Genomic DNA, 26484 nt, shown 5'->3' on the forward strand with positions numbered 1-26484 from the left:
GTATAAAAAAAGTAAAAAAAAAATACTTCAATCAAAAAGGATAAGGATTTTTCAGATTAAGCAATCTTGAGAATTGCGTAATTATTGTAATGTATTTTTTTTTTATCTGTAAAATAAAATTTCCTTCTTTTTATATGGCTATCAAAGTCTTCAACCACAAGCGGTTCATTTAAAAGACACTTCACATTTTAGACATTGCAATTTTATTTAAAATTTATTGTCATTTTGCATATTACTGAAGTGCACAGTCTCTGGAATAACATAATACAAATGTTATTATTTTCTCCTCAGTATATTTTACCACAACGGAAAAAAACAACACATTAAATTACAGCATATAAAGTTAAGATTTATTAAGATATTTTATATATATATATGTGTGTGTGTGTGTAACATTGTTTTGAATTCTTAATTCTTTCTGTATTTAATTCAGAGTCACTCTTTTTTCTGAACGTTTAAAATTAATATATGGTAAGACAAACCCTTTGGAATGGCTTAACTTTATTAAAATAATTAATGTCAGATGTTTAAATTTTGTTTTTATTTGTCTTCCTTATGTAAAAGTTGGATTTGAAAACCACAAACCCAATTTCATTCCCCCTTAACATATCCTTAAAACCCACTCTGAAGAATGTTGACCTTTTCATAATCATATTCCTTTACTTTTAAAATACAAAGCTTCTGTTTATTCCCTGAGACCAGACAGTGTAGTAACACACAAACAGAATACAGTTTAAACATTTAAGCATACAAAAAAGCTGCAGTTCTGGTTATTTGGCTCAGGTTACAGATGTTTTTCTTGTAGAGCTACAATAGAGCTCTTAATTGTTTATACCCCGTCAGATTAACCCTCACATATTTCTTTAGACCATTTTAGTCATTTAAAGTGTCAGAGATTAGGGTGATGACATGGAGGCTTTTCAAACTCAGACCTGGAGCTCCTCCTAGATGATAAACTGTCAATATAACAGTGGAGGAATAAAAAAAAAAAAAAAAAAAAAACTAATCAGTAATAATGAGATTTAGTTTTCATTTAAAACAATATTTGTCATCATTTTGTTATTTTTAAGGAGATGGCTGTCCCTTTTCTTTTCCAATACAGATTTCTTCAATAAAATTATTTAAAATTTTAATGTCAGGGTTATGAAACATTTGGAGCTGAACTGTAGCTACTCTTGAACTGTGTAAAAAAAAAAAAAAAAAAAATAAAAAAAAAGATCTCTCTCTCTCTCTCTCTCTCTCTCTCTCTCTCTCTCTCTCTCTCTCTCTCTCTCTCTCTCTCTCTCTCTCTCTCTCTCTCTCTCTCTCTCTCTCTCTCTCTCTCTCTCTCTCTCTCTCTCTCTCTCTCTCTCTCTCTCTCTCTCTCTCTCTCTCTCTCTCTCTCTCTCTCTCTCTCTCTCTCTCTCTCTCTCTCTCTCTCTCTCTCTCTCTCTCTCTCTCTCTCTCTCTCTCTCTCTCTCTCTCTCTCTCTCTCTCTCCGTCTCTCTCTCTCTCTCTCTCTCTCTCTCTCTCTCTCTCTCTCTCTCTCTCTCTCTCTCTCTCTCTCTCTCTCTCTCTCTCTCTCTCTCTCTCTCTCTCTCTCTCTCTCTCTCTCTCTCTCTCTCTATATATATATATATATATATATATATATATATATATATATATATATATATATATGTGGGTATAGTCAAAGTATTTCAGCCATAGCCTTTACATATTATCATCAAAAGACACAGTTTTATGTCTTGGAAAAAAGACGATGAGTCGTTTTGGCTGCTCTATTTTTCACAGGTTACCACAGTAAGTCATTACAGTGTGCTCACAGACAGTTTTTCCACCAGGTCCTTTTCCTGATGCAATCCTGATCTTAAAGTCAAAGACTGATATTTAAATACAATCTTTAAAGTCCTAGAAAAGGAAACAAAATATTTTTTTCACAGCTTTATAAGAAAAAAAAAATAAACGTATGCCCAATACTCTTTTTTTTTTCTTCCTTTTGACCTGCAAAGGTTTAATAATGCTGTGGTGATGCAGAAAGGGCAGCTGCTCTGGGCCTGGCGAGGTCTGTTAGTGTTTAAACTAAAGGAGAGATTTCTAATTCATAAGACGGGGAAGCGCTGGTGATCCCTGGAAGAAAAACAAAAAAATAAAAGAAAGTTAATGACTAAAATAAAATAAATTAAAATAGGCTTAATTAAGTTATATTAGTTACTAAGATAAAGAGTTAGTAGAATAGTTTATATTTAATAGATGTATGAATGTTATATTCTTATTACCTTCATTGAGATATGAACATCTTTTCTTCCTGTAATGAAAAATAAACATGTACATGGCCATTAACATTTTCCAATGCCATCAAAAAAGCAAAAAAAAGAAACTGTGGTTTGCTTACCACTGATAGCAAAAGATAGCAATCATTATCAAAAAGGATGCAACATCTACCGATATCCATGTTGTTCTGTATACATCGGGTGACTGAAACATAAAAACATGTCCACCGGGTCAGGGAGGGTCACAGATCTCAGAAAGCAGTGGTTTTTAAAAGCAAAGCGAGCAGCTGTTTCTACAGGTTTCTCACCATGTGCCAGTCAGGCTGCTCCATCTCTTTTAGGACATGGCAGGCGTTGGTGGTGACGGAACTGACCCCTGCACACCAAAACAGAGAGAAGAGCCAGCGCCTGTCCACCACATACACGTTCACCTTTACGCCTTCTTTCCGAAGATCCCTGTCAGATACAAACTCAGCATGACAAACAGAAACTTTTCAGGACATTTCAAAGTATTAAAGTTCATAGCTACAACCTTTTCATCAAAACAATTATTTTAAAATAAAATAGCGGGAAAAAATATATTAAATGTTTTATAGATTTGACAAGTCCAATGATTATGATGCCAATGATAAGGTTTGGCTCCAATAGGGATAAGAAGTTGACGTCATGTGACACGGAGCTCAGGTGTTGCCAGATAATTTTAGCTAGCCAATCACATAGCGGCAACTCAGTGCATTTAGGCATGTAGACATGGTCAAGACAATCTCCTTCAGTTCAAACCGAGCATCAGTATGGGGAAGAAAGGTGATTTGAGTGACTTTGAACGTGGCATGATTGTTGGTGCCAGAAGGGCTGGTCTGTGTATTTCAGAAACTGCTGATCTACTGGGATTTTCACGCACAACCATCTCTAGGGTTTACAGAGGATGGTCCGAAAAAGAAAAAACATCCAGTGAGCGGCAGTTCTGTGGGCGGAAATGCCTTGTTGATGCCAGAGGTCAGAGGAGAATGGCCAGACTGGTTCGAGCTGATAGAAGGGCAACAGTGACTCAAATAACCACCCGTTACAACCAAGGTGGGCAGAAGAGCATCTCTGAACGCACAGTACGTCGAACTTTGAGGCAGATGGGCTACAGCAGCAGAAGACCACACCGGGTGCCACTCCTTTCAGCTAAGAACAGGAAACTGAGGCTACAATTTGCACAAGCTCATCGAAATTGGACAATAGAAGATTGGAAAAACGTTGCCTGGTCTGATGAGTCTCGATTTCTGCTGCGACATTCGGATGGTAGGGTCAGAATTTGGCGTCTACAACATGAAAAAGCATGGATCCATCCTGCCTTGTATCAACGGTTCAGGCTGGTGGTGGTGGTGTCATGGTGTGGGGAATATTTTCTTGGCAATCTTTGGGCCCCTTGGTACCAATTGAGCATCGTTGCAACGCCACAGCCTACCTGAGTATTGTTGCTGACCATGTCCATCCCTTTATGACCACAATGTACCCAACTTCTGATGGCTACTTTCAGCAGGATAATGCGCCATGTCATAAAGCTGGAATCATCTCAGACTGGTTTCTTGAACATGACAATGAGTTCACTGTACTCAAATGGCCTCCACAGTCACCAGATCTCAATCCAATAGAGCATCTTTGGGATGTGGTGGAACGGGAGACAAATCTGCGGCAACTGTGTGATGCCATCATGTCAATATGGACCAAACTCCCTGAGGAATGCTTCCAGCACCTTGTTGAATCTATGCCACGAAGAATTGAGGCAGTTCTGAAGGCAAAAGGGGGTCCAACCCGTTACTAGCATGGGGTACCTAATAAAGTGGCCGGTGAGTGTATATACACTGATTTGTACTGACATGACCAAACGTTAGCATTAACAAAACCTGGCAACCAGCTGGCAAACAGAGCAATTGAAGTTAATATTGTAGTTATCCACCTAAATTAAAGTGGGAGAGGCGTTATAAACTAGAAATTAATATGTTCATAATGTGTGTAAATATCATTTCCTTCAGCTGTGTTGTTTCTGATTTGATTTTTAATAGAACTCTGATGTACAGATTTGCTTAAAAGGTTTCTGAAATAAAGGAAATAGTGTGACTGACTAGTGTTTATCAACCCTGAGTACGTGTGCCTGTCTGCTTGTTTACATCCAGTATGTTTGTGTTTGTTTTACTTTATTAAGGAACAAATATAAATCCAACCAAACTGACTTTATGTAAAATGGTGATCAGCCAGCATCCCTAACAGCTGTTAGTGCCAACCTTGCAACCCATGCAGAATTATTTTAATTCATCCACATTAAAGGATTTGAGCATTAATGGCCTCCATTTGGTCATGTCACTTTATTATTCATTGTTTTGACTTTGACTAGGCCATTTTGAAACCATTCTTTAGTAGTCATTCAGAGGTGGACTTCTTGGTGTGGTTTGAGTCATTAGCTACGATTACATAAATAAATTCCCCCCTGATCCAATCTCAATTTTGGTTAATCAGAAATTCAAAATCTCCGTTTACATGGACACTAAATAAAATGATCCAATCATGATGTGTGTGTACATGTACCAACCAGTTGATCTGATGTAATCATTAAAAATAACTGTAAATTGTTTAATTGTAGAAGAAAAGAAAGCCAACTTTAACTTCCCTCTGTCTCTTGTTTTTTGGTGTTAAGGTCTCAGCAGTATCTAACGCTCATTTGCTACACGGGTAGAGGGCAGGATGGCGTGTTCATCATAGTCGTAGCTAATGTTCTGCTAGAAAACCCAATGTAGCATTAGCTGAGGGTCACAAACTGATGATCAGAAATTAGTGACATACAACTAGGGTTGCCATATTTAGAAGTTTAATTACGCGTCCCGTATTGAACTGATAAATTTGTTCTGTATTTTCACAAAAAACAAAAAAACAAACAGTAATTTCGATGGCACTTGCGCACAGAACAACTCTACTGTTGCGAGTGTGACCCATGTCTACGAGTCCTGATTCTCTCTCCCTCCCTCTCGGAGTTCTACTGTTCTTCATTCACCTTCCCCTTATGACGTTGTCTGTCTAAAGCATTCTCCACTCGGTAATCTCTGTTCTTGAGGCGTTGTCATGGTTTCCTGGTGACGGTCCTCATGTTTAGTTCTAGTTCTACAAACTGTGCACCTGCGTTCGCCAACTCAAAGCATCTATTGCAACATTATTTATTGCAAGTGCCCAGCTGACCTGCTCAGGAAAAGTATAGCACAACAAAGATTAATTTAATAATCTGGGTAACTAACAACCAAAATAAACCAAAGAAAAGCAAAAAATAAAAACATTAATATAATACCAGTAATCTTCCCTATCAGGCCAAGCACGCCATTGGTTTTGTGAGGGGATTTCTGTGCACGATGATACTGTGCAGGCTTAACATTTCCATTTATTAATTATTTTAATTTGCTGTAGCTTATTGCAAGAAATAAAATCCACGCTCAAAGAACAAAATATATATAGTATAGATATAAAGTATAATTATATTTAGTATGGTTCTGTGTTGAGCTGAAAAGGGATACAATTTGGTTAAAATGCAGGAAATACAATTTTTTTTAGGAGGAGGAAATACAACTATTAGTTAGTTACCAAGAAATCATAATGTCAAACGTCTCTGTCCAGTATGTCAAATAGTGCCTATATATGTTTGATAGGAGAGCTGTGGGAGAGTTTTCTTGTTTTTCTTTTCTGTTGTTTTTTTTAACAAGTGCTCACTCCTGAGTGGTGTCAAAATTCTAGCTGGGAAAACAAATCATTTAAAAACTTCTTCAAACCAGAAAACTACTAAGTCATTATTTTAATGATTGTTTATAATATTTTACTAACTATCCTGTTAGCTTGCACAAGGTCAGAGGACTTAATACCAAACTAGGAGCAGGTAACTTCTGCCTCCCCTTGAATGCAATACAGCATGTAAGAAATAGACAGAAAACATGGCGGCTGAAGTTTGGAACTTCTTTTGGGTTTCAGGGAAAGGCAATAAGGTAGCTTTGTGCAGCATTTTGTGTAACAGGGTGGCTTTTTGAACATTTCATGAGCTGGAGCATTAGTTCCAGTCTTACTTCAGGTGCCTGGCTGGATTTAACACATAATGGAAAATAAAAGAACAAACCTGCTGTGAAAAGGCAGAGATGTTGCTTTTTGAAAGGAAATCTTCCCCTGATTCATTTAAAACTAGTTTGTGCTTTTACACAAACAAGTGGAAAGCTGTCAGTGGTTCATTGTTTTAGTTTCTAAATGTGTAAAGAATACACTATTTCAGTTGAAATTATTTCTTACAATCATATATTAATAATACATTTAATTAAATGGAATCTAAATGATGATTTTTTTTTTTGGATTTAACAGCTTTTGTTTGACATCAAAAAGTAATGCACTCCATTAAAGTAGATGTTCATTTGAAATATGGTTCTGTCTGATGTATTTCAACAAATTATGGCTTGCATATAGTTTTTTAATTCTACAATTATCCTAATTTATTCAGTCATTGATAAAATTTGCCATCTTTACCTGTTGGTTTCATCTACGGGTATGTTATTGGTTATCGGTTACCGGTTATCGCCTTTGAAAGTAGAACATTTTGTTGTAGGTGTTTGTATAAAAATCAATTATCACGCATCTCTAGTCACCATAACACAGAAAAGAGGAAACAGAAGTTTATTCTATGCAACTGTAACTATGTCATTTGAATGATAGGTGTGACAAGTTAAATGTTAGGCTGCATGCATGTCCTAGGGGGATGCATTATTGCAAGACGCAGACTGGGAGAGGCTTGGGTGTGGTACTTGTAATGTGGTTCAGCAATATATACTTTATACAAGGCTTACTATAACAGTCTTCATTTAGTTTTCTCTTGTTCAACTGGAATAGTTTCTAATAGGACAAACGAAAACGTTTGAGAAGTTGCAGTATGTATAGAAAAAAGTCCCATCAAAGCTGCGTAGAATCACATTTTTTATTTATATGCTCTTTAATGGGTAGTAAATGCACTTACTTCAGCAGTGACCCATTTTTAATGTTTATTAAAGAGTCTGAGTGCTGGGGAGAAATGGATCCTCTGGAAAACAGTCCTGCACAGAGTTTCTTTTAGCATTTCTTTTTTGTTTTGGGTTTTTCTTTAGTTCAGGGGTCTGCAACCTTTCATATTAAAAGCCATTTTGCCCCGAGTCAAGCTAATTAAAAGTTGTTTAGAGATTACATTTATTTTTTGTTATGTTAGTTAATCATCCTTAATCAAGACAACTATCCCCACCACATAGTGCTGCATCGAACCCCATGTGCCCTGATGTGTGACTTGCTTGCAACCATTTTTTTATCTGTTCAGCTGGATCAAAGCAAATATTTCAATTATTTGAAGACAGGTTATGGCAGCTGACTGATAAAGCAATCCATCACTCTGTCTGGGATGTCATTTAAAGGGATAAATACTCTAAGGAACAGTATGATGTAAAAATAATTCTGTTTTTAAATCAGAATTTATTCAACCCCTTTACCATCTGTATATAATGACGGTTGCACAGTTTTAATCAAACCTCAAAATACTAAGAACTAGCAGTTCCTGTTTTATTTGTAGTTAAATGTTAACATTATTGCACACAGTTAGTTCTAGTTCCTGGTGATGTAACACACAACTCTTTCAAAGCTTGGTGTGCAAAAACTCTCTCTCTCTCTCTCTCTCTCTCTCTCTCTCGTTAAAATTAATAGGCGTTGTAATATCAACTAGCCTGCAGAGGGCGGAATTTGGTTCAGTTAAATGCTTAATTTTTTTCCTTGAATAACATAAAACAAGTATTAAAGTAAATAAAATCAAGAATAGCCAGCATCTATTCATGTGTTTTAATTGGACCCAAATGCAGACAGAAGCAGAACAATTACACAAGTTCAATGATAAAAGATTATGTATTGCAAAACAGCCGAAAGAAGAATAAGGTGATAGTTTGGTATGAAATAACAGAAGGACCTGGCAGGAAACAACTGAGTAAGAGGAAATTAAATACTGAGGGAGGGGAGGAAAATTACAAAGAAAATTTACCTTCACTCATGTAAGAAAATTACAAGGAACCCAGATGAGTAAATAGGGGATTTGGAACAGCTGTGACAGAATAAAAGCAGTGGAACTGAGTAAACTTTAACTTTAGGCCGAGTAACTGCCACTGTCAGATTTGTAGCCAAAGTATTGGCAATCTCCTTCTGAACTCCTATAAAATTCAGTAAATGTTGTACAGAAAGCACCATACACTTTTAAGTGCCCACAATGAAAGCTTTGTACCCCCCACCCTAAATGTATAGCTTTAGCTTATTTAAATATGCAAAACCTGCACCTGCAATCTGTCTCAAGTCTGATCATCGTATGCAGGTATTTGTATAATCTGCTCCCAGTAATTTCCATGTTCTGGTCATTTGAAGGTTAGGCCCAGTGTGTGCAGCCCACTAGGAAGCATTAACACAGTGGGGATATTTTCCCACTGTGTGATACTTGAGGAATGTTTATTTTCCTTAAACAGCAGAAGAAGGGCTCCATGGTGGCACAGTGGGTAGCACCATTGCCTTGTACCAAGAAGGATCTGGGTTTGATTCCTCGCCCAGGGTCTTTCTGCACAGATTTTGCATGTTCTCCCTGTGCATTCGGGTACTGCGGCTTCCTCCCACGGTCCAAAAACATGACTGTTAGGTTAATTGGCTTCTCTAAATTGTGCTTAGGTGTGTGCATGTGTGCACGGTTGTGTGTCCTTGTGGGTCTCTGTTTTGCCCTGCGACAGACAGGTGACTTGTAAAGGGTGTATCCCGCATCTCACCCATAGACTACAGGGTGGAGCCCCACTGTGATTCTGAGAAGGACTAAGCAGGAGAAAATGAATGGATGGAAATAGCAGAATGTCCTTAAATGATCACTGAAAAATTAACTCAGTATGGCAAGTACTAAATGTCAATAATAAATCCAGATAGGATTGGAAAACAAAAAACATAAACAGGACATCCTTGATAAAGAGGTGTTTGAATCCAAACACGACTTCCCTGGTTAACATTAACTGAAACAAAGGATTAAAATGGCTAAAGGGGTGTGTTGGCTTGAGTGGGTTAGAGCAGTAGGTTTGTGTTCTGTGAAGGCCGCAATTAACTAGTTAGATCCCCACAACCTCCACTCTGGGTTTCTGAGCAAAACGCTTAACCCCTGATTGCTCTCTGGGCGCCACACGGTGGCAGCCCACTGCTCTCCAAGGGGATGGGTCAAATACAGAGAATTTCCCCATTGTGGGACAATAAAGGGATCTCCACTTACAAAAAAAAAAATATTAAAAATATTTCTTAAGATAAAGCAATACTTTGTTACAACCAGAGGATTTGATCTATTTTAATATGACAGCATGAGGAAGATATACGTTACTATAAAATATCTGAGGTCATTTTTTTTTTTTTTATGAATTGTCTAACTAATATTAATCCAAAATCAAACATGTATTAGCTGCTGCATAACTGACATTTTGATACTATTTATATCAGCTTTCCAGGTCTGTAATTTGGTCATACTTGTAATCCAATCCAATCCAAAACATTATTTATTGTTAAATGTGATTACAGGCTTTTTAGTATTAAAATCGTCAAATTTTTGATACTACATTTTTATTTTTAATGATCTCATTTTCTCCCCATAAATTTCAAATAAAAAGAGAATAGGGGCAAGAAAGTTGGGTGAGTGAGCTTCAACAATCTACTTCTCTAAATATACTGCACAGCCAAGCGGAAAGAGTACTAATTCTTTATTGGCAAATCGTTTCATTCTGACTTCCAAAGGATTTTTCAATAAAGAAAAGCCCAAGTTTTTGCTTTGTGTCTATTGTTGAGAATTGAGGCCACACACCCATCCGTGTACACAACAGGCCCAAGACCAGGCATGCTAATGTAAATATTCCCAATGCTATGTTCTGCAATATAAATGTGAAAAGCTCAAGTCATACAAAAATGCAGCAGCAACAGCTTTTATTCGCCGCGCCACAACACTTCAATGAAGTCCCTGAAGTGCTCCGATTCATGGACTTTATGGAATGGAAAACACTGTTGCAACATGTTTAATGTTTTATGCATGCTTTGCTCCTTGTTTAAAAACACCTTAGAGGGTTTGGTGCATTATTCTACGGTATACCCTTGAGCCAAAGTTTACACATAAAGACCAAGCGCTTTGTCAAGACATGCACCTATTCAACACACTACTTCGTTCCAACCCCATCTGAATGAAGCACTACCTGCAGACTAGTGTTTTTTTCTGTGAATTTTGCCATGTCTTACCTGATTTTGTCCATACTAAATTCACTAAACTTCACATTGAGGCGAAATCCATTTTCTTCATGCATCTCATCTTCGTTTTCGTAAACCTGGGTGAAGTTTGCAGCATTTGTTGGACGCTTTCTTTTTTCTGAATTAAGCCAGTAGATCTAGAACAACACAATCCTTTAAAATCTTACTAAATACAATGTTTTTAAGTTCTACAAGAGCATTTAGACCTACCAGTCTGGAGTCAATTCTAGAATTCTGGATGGTCTTCACAATGTCTTCAGCGTCTTTATCTACCTCTTCGGTATTACTGTTATTACGAACATACAAGTCAAACATAACGGGAATTTCTGTCTTTATGGCGAGCTCAAGTAGCTCACTTAGTTTAGGTATTTTTTCCTCTTTAGCTTTCTTTTTCTGTTCTTCTTTAAGCAGGTGCACTGTATGAAAAGGATCTGCCTGAAAAGAAAAATAACGTTTTTAGTATTTAGTTGCATTTTCTCTTTTTATTTAGACTTTCAGCGAGGCTTACAAACAGAGAGAGCACTCACCTTAATGAACCATTCCCCCGCATTTAGACTCCTCAGCTTATTAAAGTTCCACTCTTTGCCACTTTCGACCAGTGTTGTAATATTTGTTGTTCTATTGAGGAACCCTGACTTATTGTCGTGCATCAGAAAAGGAATTCCGTCTTTGCTAAAGTACCAAACACAATAATTACAGTGCTTAGTTTTTTTTTTTATCTGGCATATGTACCATTCACTCATAAAACAAACATTACACTATGAGGTTGATATATGACTGCAAAAACATTTAAAGACCAAATCAGTAGAGGCAGGTCAACATTTTCCCCCTACCTAAGCTGCACGTCTGTCTCAAACAACGCCACATTGCAAACAGTTGCACTCCTTTCAAACGACATCATGGTGTTCTCCGGGGCAAGCTGAACATAGCAAGAGCATAAGGGTGAGAAACATTTTTACACAAAATACCCTGAGGCTGTGAGCACACAGGTGGTTAAATACACAATATTAAATGGAGCTCATTGTTGACCCAGCAGCAGAGCATGCCAACAAGGGTGCAGATAGGGGCCATACGGGGCCCCTCGTATGACTGTTGCAGCATCAATAAAAGCAGGTGTAAAAATACATTGTCATTACCAAACACAGAACAGGATTTATTCTAAACAACCTACAGTTTAGCTAAACATGAATGCACCTCCTGCTGGAGTTGTAGAAAACAAATGCATTTTTTTTTTTTTATCTTTAATTTTAGATCTTGTTAAATCAGCATACTCACCATTGGTGCTCCTCTGTGGCCCCAGAGACTTGGTTTGGTTGTGTTTTCTAAATCCTCTAGGTATATCAAACAGGGTGAGTGGATGAGGAGGGGACAGGAAAAGATGAATGCTGACACAATAACAAATACCAGACCAATTATCCACTTTGATCCTGGAAAAGAAGAAAAAACATCAACAAGTCAGGATTCCATTTTTAGACATTTAAAGGATTAGTGGGAGGATGTCAGCTGTATTCTAAGGTCTTCGTCATTTCTCAACAAAAACGATTATAACTTAAGTTGTTGTCATATGTGACCCAATTTGCATATGACGTTAAAAAACAGGACTAAATATCAAGTCCTGTCACACTTAAGAAGTACAGGTATTATTTATGATATAAATTCACAGTGTTCTGATAGTCAGGTTGATTTATCTTGACATCTCATTTTTATTTACTTTACCACAATATTTTAAAGTGACCAGCTGAACTGATAGTTAAATGCTCTACACACAGGCTATACTTGCATTATATGAAACAGAATTACCACAGTAAAATCAATGAAGTTCATTATTTTTGTTTTTTTTCTATTATAGAAGTTTCTATAATCCAGCATCAGTGTTATCATTTAGCAAGGAGACTGGTCCTTCATTTCAAATTGTTTTGTTTCGAAATGTGTGTAACAACAACAGATCACCTTGTAAAGATGCTGTTTAAAACCAATAAGAATCATCGTGCATGGTGCAATAAGTCCTGTTTTCACATGGGCTAAAAGGCCAATCAGTGAGGAAGAAGCCATTCCCCCAAAAAGCATATTGAAGATAAATAAAATGTACTTGGGCACACAGACCTCAATTTATGGAGCTTAACATTTTGACAAAAAGGTGAGAATATCTAAAGCCTCAGAAAATCTTAACTGTGAAGCAGGGCTGTAGAAGTATACTAGATAGTAGGGCTGGGCGATAATTCAATAACGATATATATCGATCGATAGACGTGTGGCGCAATAGAAAAAAAGAGGGTCGATAAAAGTTCGATAAAAAAGAAACGCAGTTTTCCTTCCTTCTCATTGTAGCCTAGCATGTAGGTTTATGCTAGTCACTGCTTCCTCCCAACCAATCACAATCGCGGACCCAGGCATGCCGTCACCAAGCGCCGCCCTCTCAAACCACAACACAGAGCACATGAAGCTGTGCAGCAAGGAGAGGCGGAGGAAATTGTTTCAAAGAAAGGTTTTTGTAGTTCGGCAGTCTGGCAGTATTTCGGTCATGGCAAGTCGGACCAAAAACAAACCACAGTCATCTGGAAAATGTGTCGGGAACCAGTGAAAACCAGTCTGATAACGAAACCAACTTTTTTTTTTTATCATCACAGCCGCAGGAGTACGAGCTGTGCAGGCCCCGGTGCGGCTCTCCTCCGAGGAATCTTCGGAAAATATATATATATTTTCAGTTCTGGGCAGTTTCCCACGTAGTTCTAACAATTGAGAGAAAAATGCTGAGGGGCCAGAAACTTCAAAGTAATAACTCAGGTTAAAGCAGGAAACTAAGCTGAACCAGGTTCAGCCATTTCCATTTATTTATTTGTTATATTTATTTTGGTCACTTTTCTGGTCACTTTAGTTTATTCTTTGTCAGTATTTAATAACATAACTCAGGTCTCTTAAGTTATTTTTCTTTAAAACAATTCTGTTATGGTTAAAAAAGTTGGTTAAATAAAGATTTAATTTGAAGTTTGTGTTTGTGTTTTTTATTAAAATTAAATAATTTAGCAATATTATAAAAAGTCCAGGCAGAGCTGCACATAAAATATGGTTTCAAATCTTTTCAATAATTATCGATATCGATCAATATGCATTTTTTTTTATCGATAAGCTTTTTTTCTATATCGCCCAGCCCTACTAGATAGATTTCATAGTGAAAAGAACACCATGTGAAAATACTAAAGCAGCACTCCAAGATGAAGGACTAAAAGCTTGAGGAAAATTCATCTTCTAAAAGAACAACAAAACATGCTGACAAATTAGTGACAGAGTAGCTTAAGGAAAAGAAACGTGATGTTTTGGAGTAGCCGTCCCTGATCTCAGCCCAGTAAGTTTGTGGGTAGAGTTGAAGAGGTACGTAGGAGTGTGGCTTACAAACTCAGTTACAACAGATGAATCAGTAGGAATGGTCCAGAATTCTTGTAAATTGTTTTTAAAAGCTTGTGGAAGGATGGAAAAAATGGACCAAGTCTTACAGTTTATCGTGGTATTTAGCAAAGAGATAATTCTAGTCATAAACTGATCTAAAAAAAGTAAACATTTAGTTTGATGTGGCATCGGTTTTTATACAGACGTTTATACAGTTTATTCTAACAGTATACACATGTAATATAGTTTGTTTAAGAAGCAGCAAAATATAACATCCGAGTCCAACTGCATATGCTATCTTACAGTTGCTAAGCATACTCCCTGGAATATCATGACATTTAAAAGTATGACTGTTTTTGTACGCCCAATGTTATATAAAAAAACATTTTTAGATGTTAGTATAAGTAATAATTATTAAAGGCTCTTCCTTTATTTTTATCATTTTACTATATTTGTCCTTCCAATCTCCCAAAAAGTTATTGTGAAAGTTATTAAAATAGCAATATGTTCAACTGCTTCTATACATCTTGAGCTATCAAAATAAAATGTTTTATGTGACTTTGTTGTCTCTTTAATGCATAAAAAAAATTCTTAAATGTAAAACAAAGCTCATTTTTAAAACCAAGGTATTAGAAGTGAACAGCAATTTAATTAATTTCCATGTTTTAAATCAACCACTGTTTGCTTGGCAAGACGGAATGTAAAATGTCTGCTTTTTTCTTTTTTTGACCAATCAAAAAACAACACTGTTTTACATCTCGTGTTACAATTAACTGAAGGTGCTGTCATATGTTGCGCAAGTTTTCCGTGTTTATCTTGGCTCCTACCATCACCTTTTACTCAACGTCTGAACGACAGTGAGCCAAACGTCTGAATTTTTAACCGTTTTAAATGACACAAGCAGCCATTGTTGGGTTACTTGTCACTGCCAAAAACTTTTTGGTTTCTCTTTTAAATAGTTTATATGCTAAAGATTAAACCAGATGTCACACAATTTGTCACTCTGGTTAAAAAATAACCTTTTAAAACTACAGTTGTTTAGCAGCTGATTTTTTAAGAATGCTATTTAAAAAAAAAAAAATACTCTAACGTGCTGTTATGGTTAACTATTAAGTATATTAGGGTTTAAACAATTAATCAGATTAATTGCGATTAATTGATTATTGAAATAATTGTCATCTAATTTAGTAATTAATTATTAGTTAATTTGAGGTAGAGACTGAAAGACATGTCTTTAGCTGACAGAGTAACCCACTTAAAGCAGAAATTATTATAAAAATTGTAAAAAACTATATATTTTTATACATTTTGCATTTAAGATCAAATGTTTTTGTCTCTCAATAGGCTCTATCCAGAAATCCTTAAGGGAAAATGTTTTAGTTTCACCTGGATTAATTTAGTAAAAAGTCTTTTAAAAAAATAATCTACAGACGAATCAATTTTCAAAACAATCGTTAGTTGCAGCCATAAAGTACATTGGCTTGAAATTCGTCCTTCTTGAAACAAAAATGCAATTATTTTCTCTGGCAAGAATGACATAAGCTGTAAAATATTCAATTGTTTTTGTTAAAGAAAGCTACCTTCTTTTCACCTTAAATTCACTTTTAATGGTTAATGTTTCTGTTGTGAAAAAAAATAAAATAAACATATAAAATGAATAAATAAATGGGTCTGTAATGTTTTTTTTTAAGCTTTCCAGCTCTCTTTTTACTCTAAATAGCTCCTTGTTCTCCCTTGTCACTTGATATCCTTTTGCTTTTTAAAGCCCAGCATGTTTACCAGGGTAATTTCATTTTCCCAGGGCTTTAGTTGCTCACATACCTAATGCATTATACCTTTCCTCTAGCTTGTTGAGGGTGGTAGTGTCCACAGGTGCATTGCTTTGTTTTACCAGTGCCAGTAACCGAGTAGGAAACTCAGTAAGTAACTGATAAAGGTGATGGTAAAACTGTTGTTTTTATACCTTTAGTATACTAAAAAACAAATTTGAAAATGTTTTTTAATGAGTAAGTATAACTCAGAACCCCATCTATGTGTCCAGTTGATCAAGAAATAGCCTACTTTGAAATTTATGTTAAAGCAGCAGAACCAGGTGCCATTTATGGTCCAATGACAGCCAGTCAGTCACTCAGTCATAACCTGTTAATTAATCTAACACGGAAAGTTATTTTAAGATGTTTTTTTTTCTTTTACGAGAAAGTACACCACAAAACTTTGTCTGTTTTACCAGAACATTTTAAGGAAATGCAGGTACAGATTTTACACCGTTTAGCCAGTCTGAAGAAAAATGTTTTCCTAGAGTAACAATCGCATTGCAGCACTTTCACTTTTCAAACATTCCCTGTAGACTGGCTTTTCATGTAGTTCTTATTAGATGGATTGCAATCAGACAGACGATATGAATGTGATTGTTAGGAGCCTATATCCTAATAGTTTGTCCCAGGCTGTCAGTTGGCCTGGTACAATAAGAGGAGAACTTACATGTTGGATGCTGTCCGTTATTTGCTTTGGAGCATCCGTTTGTAGTCTTCCCATTGTCCATACCATCTAAAGCTTCTACCTGATAATAAAATTTTTGCCTATGATTATTAAGGTTAGGTGTTAAATTCCTTTTACATGCAGACTGGCTTTAATAAATTCAATTTTGACTGGCGGTTTACCTGTTTATTAATATAATAAAAGAAGCATAACTGTTTATCAGTTTTTATTGGTTACCGTCAGTTAATCATGCAGTCATTAATCCTGTCCTGGGGCTTTTAGAGGAAACTGAATTCCCTGGAATCCCTAGGGAGTTCGTTTATTTACGATCGATTCAGTTCCTGGAGCTTTAGATGGAAAAGGAGACAAATATGTTACATTTACCCACACATACCCATTAGTGGGTCTGATTCATTGGTATAAGATCACCTAAAGATTCCTATGAGAAATGCTTTAAAGACTTAATCATGCATTGCAATGAATTTATGTGGAAATGTGTATATAAATGGGTGCCATTGAATCATGTGTTTGTATACAAATTAGGTGATGAGCAACGTACCTTTTTTTGCCTCATGGAAAGCCTGGAAGATGAACCAGCTGAGCAGAGTCCAGGCTCCAACAGCACCGAATTGTAAGAAAGGACCCGTGTACTACAAAGAGGGAACAAATGATGATGCTGGTAAACTTTCCACCCAGTGTTAAATCTGTACATGTGCTTGGGTTAAACATTTTTTTTATTATATTGATGTGAAAAACAATAACAAATGTAAGATACAAAATTCACCAAAAGGTAGTTAATCAGTTTTCAGTAATTCCCATTATTTAAGGTTTATAATATGATGGAGAAGAAATTGCAAATGTTAAAATGAAATCGATCTGCATTATTTTCTGATTATTCTCAAACATTTTTACCTTTTTCAACACTGCATTGGATTTATACATCAATATAATCTAGTTAAGAGGGTATCATTATTTATCACTAAAGTATCTTGACCTTTTAGAAAATTTGTTTGCTAATTTATTGGCAACTTTGAAAGTAAAACTTGTTGATTCTTTTTTTTTTTTTTTACATTCAATGCAGGTCAAAATATTATGCATTTTTTTTTGTCCATGTCACCCATTTGTATTTTTACTGATAAAGGAGAGTTTATATTAGATTCTCCGACAAAATACTAAGTTTTTTTTTTTAGTCCGCAAGCCAAACAGCTTTTTAAGATAAATAATAAAAATAAAAAGATTTTCCGTAAAAATGTATGTTGTGCCAACATGTTCCTCCGTACCTCTTACATAATGAAAAGGTAACATCTTGGCTGCTTCCTCTCACTTTTTTTGCATTGTTTGATCTGCTTAGCAAGCTACAAAAGGCATTGTACTAATTTTTTTTTAACAATGTTTAAAACAACTCTACATATCTAAAGCAGGAAAAAGTTTTTTGCTAGTTGTATTTGCACATGGTTCACTTGAAGAGCCAAATGTTTAGAAACAATAAGAGTTCCAATCATTCAGCACATGCACATCAGGAAGTTTGCTCAATAACGTGAACATATTTCATTGTTTGCCTTGGACAGAGAAGGGTTTCAGTCATCAAAACACCTCTGTGTCCCAGATGAACAACGGCAGTAACGACGCCTGATTGCCTGATCTGTATAAGGATTCAAACGTATAGAAGGGCTCTTTCCAAGCAGCTTGGAACCTCTGATTCAGCTCTAAATCAAGGAAACTCTTCATCTGAAAAGCAAAATGTCTTCAATTATAACGAGGGAAGTTCAACCGTGCATGTGGCAGAACCAGTTTCTTGTGTAGAAACATTCAAGACATGGCCGGAATCTCCTAAAACCTTCTGAAAGATAATTTTAAATAAATTGAACATTTGATGGACAATTTTCAAAGGATTGAAACAGATTCATTTAACTGAAATGAATGTTCGCAAAAAAAAAAGCTGTGCATAACCAAGGAGGAGGTTTTTAAAAGTAATCCTTAGGGTGTCCACTTCAAAGACTAACACTAGTTATATAGTGCCACAGTGAGTCCAGGTGTTCACCCAGTTCAACAAAACAGCCTAGATCACCCCACCCCTAAAATTTAGTAAATATTATATAATATAGGATTGCTACTTCTGCCAAAAAAAAAAAAAAAGTTTGGGTTCACCATTAAAAAAGGCTTTGGAGAAGAGATGCTGTTACCATCTAAGATCTTTAGAGAGCTTTTACTAAACAATGTGGATAAACTCTTCCAAATCAGCATGCGATGAGCTTGGGTGTAACTGCTTTCTGGTATATTTTACAAGCAAATGGCACATAAGAGGTTGGAAAAAGTAAAGAAATAATGTGATTGTAACAGAGGTGTTTAAAGAGGCAATGAACTTTGAATGGCTTCTATTGTTCTATACGCTATTTTTGTATCTGATTGAAAGCTAAATAGAATAGAATAGAATAACTTTATTGTCTATCATACACAATGATGGCAGAAATTTCCCTTTGGCTTGTTCACACACACAACAACATAAAAATAAGAGTGCACCGCAAATAACTGAAATCTAAGTAAGTCAATTTTTCTTAAAATAAGTGCCTTTTTTCTTGAATTGAGCAGGTAAGTGACACACTTTGCCAATGGAACAAGAAAATTTACGTTTAAAATAAGGGAAAGAACGCAGTCTCCTATTTCAGGTGCATCAGGCAATGTAATATATATTTTTTTTTAAATAAGGGTCCATTAGAACTCCCCCCACCTCAACATAAAATGGTTTGACCAGGACAACGGTGGGCTGCAACTTTTGAAGTTCATTTAGCTGCAAACTAAGAATGTCAGGTTTTCAGAAGTGCAGCGCACAGAGACGAGAAGAGAAACGTTGGAAGAAGATGACACCAAAGGCTTGAGGGATTTAAAATATTAAAAATAAACTTAAGATGAGTCAGGGACAGGTCCAGAAATGGAATTGTGGAAGAATGATGCCCGTTCAGAGCCAGGAAAGGAGCAATGCGTTTATCAATGTGATTTTAAAGTATAGCATCCACTAGCGAGTGTAAGAGGGAAACCACAGTTACTTTTACAGAAATACTTGAGCTTAGCGCCAAAAGCAGAGAGATGGCAGAGGTCTAGGTGCAGGGTGAAAGATGGGAGAGCCGGCTGAGGGGTGGGGAGCTTGGTGGACAGAGAAAAAAGGAGTAGAGGGTATGAGGAGGCAATAGAGAGCCAACACACTAACTGATTCTAAGTGTTTGTAATGGCAAAAAAGAGAAGGTAAATGAAGGCAGATAATCCCCAAAGTATTTAACTTTTTCTATCTCCCACAATGGAAGAGAGAATTTGTTCGGGTCAGAAAAGTCCATATTTTGCCTGCTGTGCTTGCCGTTCTCCTAGGAGTAGAAAAAATGATAACCCAGTGCACTAAATTGAATAGATGGGATGAAAATATCCAATACAAAATACAGAAAGCTTTATGAAAGATTTCCAGGGCTTGAAATAAACGGTGCACACAAACATTGTTTATGGAAATAGAAGAACCTGCTTTTTTTTTTTCCTATATCTACTTGTGACTGACTAAGGTATTCTAAGGCCTTCAGAAAAATGCAGATAATAAAAAACTACCTGGGCTCTAAAATGTCCCAGGAAAGGTCCAAGTCTAACCACATTTATGAAGTGAAGTCATCTAAGACTTGTTTGGAGGACTAAAAAAAATATTTCTGTAAACAGCAGATTAATGAATAAAAGGAGAATGAAGTATGCAGTTAAGTTGAATATTTTGTGTTTGTGTGTGGTGGTGCAAAAAAGACTTTGTTGTCCCGGGCACTAGCAAAACTGTCAGCTGGCCTGTTTACTGTACCTGGAATGAAATAGGTGCAACCGTCCATGGGTCGTGAGGGAATAAACTGAGTGCTACTGTGATCACTAGGGCGATTAAGATCACGCCTATAAAAATGAGGATCTGCAGAGAAGGAAATATGTCTGTTAGGTCTGTGATTAAACTATTACAGTTTTAACAGGTGAAGGTTTATGTACCCTGTGCAGCCAGTGTAGATGAAGTTTCACTCTCAATGCAACTTGAACCAATGCAAAAAGCTGCATAAAAACAAAAAAACAAAAAATGGTTTAGACAGAACCGGTTAAAGCTATTCAGTTTTATTCAATCTGATATGTTGATTCTCACCAGCAGCAGAACACAGTAGCTGGCAAACATGGCAGAAACGGTCATCATTACCATGAAATAATTCAAATGCTTGTGAAACTTATAGAAGAGTTTCCTGGTAGAAGCAGAATTAGGACTGGGGTAAGAAAGTAAAAGACCAATATATCAATAAACACAAACATCTGATTTGCTCACTCACGCATTTAAATTGTATCCGTCATTGAAAATGATCAGTAGATATATCCAGCAGATGGAAACCAGGGCCCCAATACTGACGAATGTGCACCAGCAGCAGGAACGCTAAAATGAAAGATAAGATAATGGAATTATGTTCCAGATAAAATGATACAGATCATTCCTCAGCTGTGTTTGTGTGTGAAAAGCAACGGACAGGGTGAAGAAATGCTCTACCATGACAGCTCAACCCTTTTATTTATTTTTCCTCAGGTAAACACACCAGCTCTCCTACAAAGGAAATGATAGAAAGTCATCCTAATCTACTTTTTATTGCAGATAAACAAATTAACCCATCACAGCATGTCAGAGCTTGCAAATTCATACACTTCTATTGGCACAAACTGAAATAATCGGTCTTCAATCATCACATCTTTGCTTTACCATCATCGCTAAAAGCAATCATCCATCCATTGCTTTTGGAACTGGGAGCAGATTTGGGGGAATCAGGGAGACCGGTTCCACATTGTTAGGTTTTATTAGAGAACCGGCGAGAAGGCCCCTGGGGCGCTACAGCCTTCCTTACAAGGGGACAAATCCTTCTCACTTTAACAACATACAGAACCACGACTCTCACAATAAAAATGTTTGTTCCACCAAGGTCAGTTGAACATACAACAGGAACTGGCAAACGGTTGGATGCTCCTTCTATCTGATGACTTAGTGAAGCGTACTGGGTGAAATTTCACCACAATATCAACGTTGTTCACACGGATTTTATCAGAGATAGGTGAAAAGTCAAACAACCACCACCAGTCGGACCGTGTTTAAAATCAGCCCTGTTTGATGTGAACGCACATTTACAGACTTTGTCTTCAGTCATTTCTGAACAAGAGGAAAAATCTGCAAACATCCCTCTAAATTTGTAAAAATATTTAATCTGCTGGCAGCTTTGGTTCATTTTCTTTAATCCTGTCTATGACTGTATGACTGATTAACAATCCATTTTCTGATGCTTCTGATAAACTTTATGGATATAATGATTTTATTTTACAGCAGGAATTGGCAACTGCCCACTCTGCCAACGATGACAAAACCAGAGGTGTGGACTTTAAACCTCCAACTTAAGTCAGAGATTTAATGACTTGAGAATTGGTTGTATCAGAAGGACCTATGACTTGAGTAAAAATAACATTTGACTCCACCCAAGACTAAAGCATCTTTACTCAGCATAACATGGAGCTCTTATTAAAAACTGAACCACAGAAAATGATAATAGTAAATATAAAAACAAAATCCATATAGATTGTTTCCTTAAAGATATTAATGTCTCAGAGATAGCTTGCCACCTAAGCAAGGCACTTAATACCAACTGATCATAGTGTCTGTGTATTAATGTGATCAGGTGAAAGTGGCTATTCCAGCTAGTTAGCATTAAGCAGAAAAGCTTTAAAAAACATCTGAATTATTGTTTTAAACAGAATAAAGTAAATTTAATCTAGATTAACTTTGGATTTTAAATATACCCACCTTGTTTGTATTACCACTCTGTTTCTTCAGTTGGCAGCTAAAGAAACCTCTGCTGCAATCTCGACAGCAAGTCCTCAGGCTCATTGTGCGTCTTTACGTTCACAGTGCAGAAAATGGATCAAAGAGGATGGAAAAAAACTCTGAAAATGATTTCTGTGGACACAGAAGAGAGAAATGGTCTAATTCAGCTCCCCAAAACCATGGAGAATTAAAGGCAGGGGGAGGCAGAAAGCAAATGAGGCAGGGGGTTCTTTGGATGCTAAGGCGATCTCTCAAAAGAGCTGGTATACAAAGGGGGCTATAGTCACCAGTCTACAATGGCCTGCACCATAGGGTATTGAGTACTGAACAGTCCTGGGAGAGAGCTCCAGCTTTTTGCAGCACAAACGGACACAGTGACAGGCGCAGCCATCCACTGACAGCTTGTGCAGGAAATGCTGAATCTCAGCGAGTAAAAGGCTATGAACAGATAGAGCAAAAAAACCCAAAAAACTCAGGAAGTTTTTAGACAGTTAGACATTTTATTACTCGTATTTCTTAGTTTTTCTTTTTAGTCGTATAATAAGATTTTTGTCAACATGTTGGGACTCAGTATCCCTCAGTTGTGCCAGGTTTCGGTTGCAAACGCACTTAACAGACATGGAAATTTATCTGACACTCCTGTCACCCCGACAAGATGCTGTGTTGAGTAACACTGAGCATCAGTTGTGAAAACTTCATTTTTTACGAGAGTTTTCTTACTAGACTGGATTTCACATGAGACAACTTTCTACGTGCCCAGGCGGTTGGTTTTTACAGTTAAGGCGCTCAAGCTCATCAACCCTAGGGGTCAATGGTAGGTGATAGGAAAGAGAAGAAAGAGAGAGAAACCCTAACATTTATTTGAAGTGACAGTTGATGTCAAAATGAGATGAAGATGTTTTCAAAAAGCCTTTCAGTTTAAAATTAGCAGAGAGTAAGAGTTAATAAGGACATGTATGGGCAGGTCTGCATGCCAAAGTGAAACATAATGTACTGTGTTTCACTGCAACAAAAAACTAAACATACCAGGAAGTCCTGAATTTTGAGCAATAATTATAATGTATACAAGAATAACCACTCTGGCAGCTGGTGACAAAGTGGAAAAGGAAAAGAAATATGTCCTTATTACCACCAGAGAACAACTATGTACTTCATTATTGGTTTAGATGTTTACAACATTACCCAATTGTGCCTGTGACAGGTTCTTTGTGCAGGAATATTATTTTAATTGCCACTTTCTTCCATGCATTCTAGCAATGCGGAGTAAATAAACCTTAACAACAAAACAACAATGCAGCTACTGTGATGTTGATGCATTAATTATTGCATTTGGACACGATGCAATATTTTGCTTTATTACTTAACACTGCATTACAAAGCTACCTTTATTAAAATGAAAGCAGTACTATTGCATGTGTATTTCAAGACCACGTTAATAAGAGATGACCTAAAAAAAAAGACAAAATCTTATTACATTTTTATTGCTGCATAAATTAAATCAAAGGCAAACCTACCCTCTTAAAATCTTCTGAGAACAATACATACATGAATACATAAATAATAATGAAAACAAAAATTATATATATATATTTTCTTACTGTATGCAGTGAGGAAGAAAAGGCTGATAAAAGTATTTATACATTTGCCTCTTTTATTTACCCTATAAACACCACAACATGGCGAAATAAAAATAGCCCATCAGACTGACAACCTAGAATCTGATCCTACAACTGTGAGAACTTAATTTAGGTTACTGACCAATGCCATGCTTTAACATATGGGACAAAGAAATGTGATATTATCAGAGGTGGGTAGAGGACCAAAAACATTACTCAAGTAAAAGAAGCACTACTTCAACATATTTCTACTCAAGCGAAATTAGAAAGTAGCCATCCAATAAATTACACTCAGGTAAAACTAAAAGGGATACTCACGTAATGAGCAAATGTTATATTCTTTCAAATGAAGTAAATATTTTAAAAAAAGTTATGTAAAAATGTATTTTGTGTAAAAGACTAAAAGGGAGTAATTAAAACATTTCTTAAAAGTATATAAGATGGAACAGAGTACACAGCCTCAAAGAAACAATATGTACTTTTACTCATATAGTAAACTGTCTGTCTGTGTCTGGTGCATTTAAGGCTTTTATAGTAAAGTTACTCATAGCGGATAGATAAGTCAATGGTTTTACTCAAGTAAGAGTAAAGATATTTCATAGTACTTTTCCTCAGTGGTGTCAAAAGTACACACATTTGTTACTTAAGTAGAAGTATAGATACTGCAGTTTAAAAACACTCTGGTAAAAGCTGAAGTATCAACTTGACCTCTTTACTCAAGTAAAAGTGAAAAAGTATGTGCTCAGAAAAAATACTTAAAAAAACAAAAAAACAAAAAACAGCCAGATGCCACTATATGAATTGAAAGCTCAATTTTTCGACTATTTCAAAGAAATTCTTTGAGATAGGGTCAAGGATGAGGGAGGTCTTGTTGGTCTCAGTCTCCATCTCCCGATACGCTCTCACCTGTGTCCGACCTTTCAGACATTTCTACATCTTTTTCTGAATCTGACATTGTAGCATGGTATAGACAATTCACGTTTGCAGTTTAAAGAACACCTGCTTGCTTCTGATTATTTCCTTTCGCTAACCAATGAGTGTTTGAGTTATATTACTCATCCAATTTCACTAGTTTTCACTAGATGTGGATGGAGCCAATGACCTGCATTGGATGGCGCACATGATGTGAAATAAATATTTATAAACATTAAACCGAAGCCATGAGTAACGAGTAACGTTTGTTGTACAAATGTAAGGAATAGAAAGTTCAGACACTTGTGTGAAAATGTAATGAGTAGAAGTCAGAAGTAGGAGGAAAAATAAATAATGAATTATAGATACCTAAAAAGTGTACTTAAGTACAATAACAAAGTATTTGTATTTCGTTACTTGACACCTCTGCTTTTACTTAAGTAAAAAGTAAGGTGCAGTGAATTGACCGAGAAACTGAGGAAATGTAATTAGTTACATCCAACCTCAGAATTTTATGCTTGAAACTTTCAAAAAAGATTTCCTTCTTCTTTTTCTCATTACCAGGAAAACCAAAAAAATAAAACTTTCATCACCTCATCACATTTTCCAAAAATAAATATAAATATTTACCTTAAAAGCCTAAAACCCAGCACTTTCACAACTATGCAATTTGTACCCAATTAAGAGTAATTAAATAGTGCTCATTTTGTTTTTATTTTTACTTCTATGTAGACATGAGAAAAATTGAAAGACAATTTTATGGTAATTTTTAATTATTTTCGATTCTTCTCCGAGTTAATGACTATATAGTGTCATTGCTTCATTAATGAAAGACTTTTACTAATTTGTCCCTTAAAATCTGTCACCAAATTTTCTATAATTCATTGCTAAACGTTAAAGCTTTTTATGGTTTTGTTTACATTGGCATCAAGCGGATCATAAACTAACATAATCAAATAAAGTAAACGAGCTTTTCATGGCGCAAAACATTAATTGAAAAGTCTTCACACCTGAGTAAAGTATTAATCCGTAGTATCGCGAGACAATGCCTCTCATAGAACCAATCAATCACTGTTTGTTTCCAACCGGATTAATTGCATAAACAGCATTGTCACCTGTAATCTCAAAATGAAACCAGGTTTTGCAAATTTACCGTAGATCAACTCACAAGGTCGCACTCTTCTTTGGATCTCTTCCCTTGACTCCCCGGAAGTTCTCCTTTCCCTCTCTCGCATCTTTTTGTATTCCATGGAAAGAACACATTTACTTATGAATGAGGGTCGACAGACAGACAGGGCGCGACTCGGAGGAGCGGGTGGGAGGATCCAAACCATACAGATCGAGCCTCGGCAGCTAATGATTGGATCTGGAAAACGAAACATGATCCTTTTAATCACATTCACTAGTGTGTTGATAACAAACTGAACAAACCCTTTTTTTTAACAGCACTCATTACTTCAGCTTAGAATAAGAGACAATAATCTACTTAAAATAGTTTTAATCCGCAGAAAATGCGGTCCAATTAAGACCAATTTAGTTTAGTTTCACTCAGAACGTTGTCATACAGAAGAGAAGAGGATTGGGGCCACTGGGGGAAAAAAGTGTATTATTTCAGTTTAATATGGGAAAATGTTAGAATTCTGGCTTTAATATCAGAATTCTGAAATTTTCCCCC

General features: G+C 36.2%; 1 protein-coding gene across 1 annotated transcript; it reads right to left on the reverse strand.

Moving 5' to 3' along the window:
- Nucleotides 1-1947: 1947 nt before the first annotated feature.
- gdpd2 (glycerophosphodiester phosphodiesterase domain containing 2) lies at nt 1948-26111 on the reverse strand. The gene is made up of 16 exons (XM_038303950.1): nt 25978-26111; nt 22261-22413; nt 20756-20856; nt 20578-20671; nt 20430-20489; nt 20254-20355; nt 16990-17080; nt 11844-11995; nt 11402-11487; nt 11096-11240; nt 10779-11003; nt 10560-10705; nt 2561-2708; nt 2375-2457; nt 2259-2287; nt 1948-2109 (listed from the first exon to the last, which is right to left on the reverse strand). The coding sequence occupies exons 2-16, from the start codon at nt 22342-22344 to the stop codon at nt 2057-2059; spliced, it is 1599 nt and encodes a 532-aa protein (XP_038159878.1). The 5' UTR covers nt 22345-22413; nt 25978-26111; the 3' UTR covers nt 1948-2056.
- Nucleotides 26112-26484: the final 373 nt, after the last annotated feature.

Source organism: Cyprinodon tularosa, unplaced genomic scaffold, assembly GCF_016077235.1.
Source record: "Cyprinodon tularosa strain WSP-4 unplaced genomic scaffold, ASM1607723v1 ctg522, whole genome shotgun sequence".
Lineage (NCBI taxonomy): Eukaryota > Metazoa > Chordata > Actinopteri > Cyprinodontiformes > Cyprinodontidae > Cyprinodon > Cyprinodon tularosa.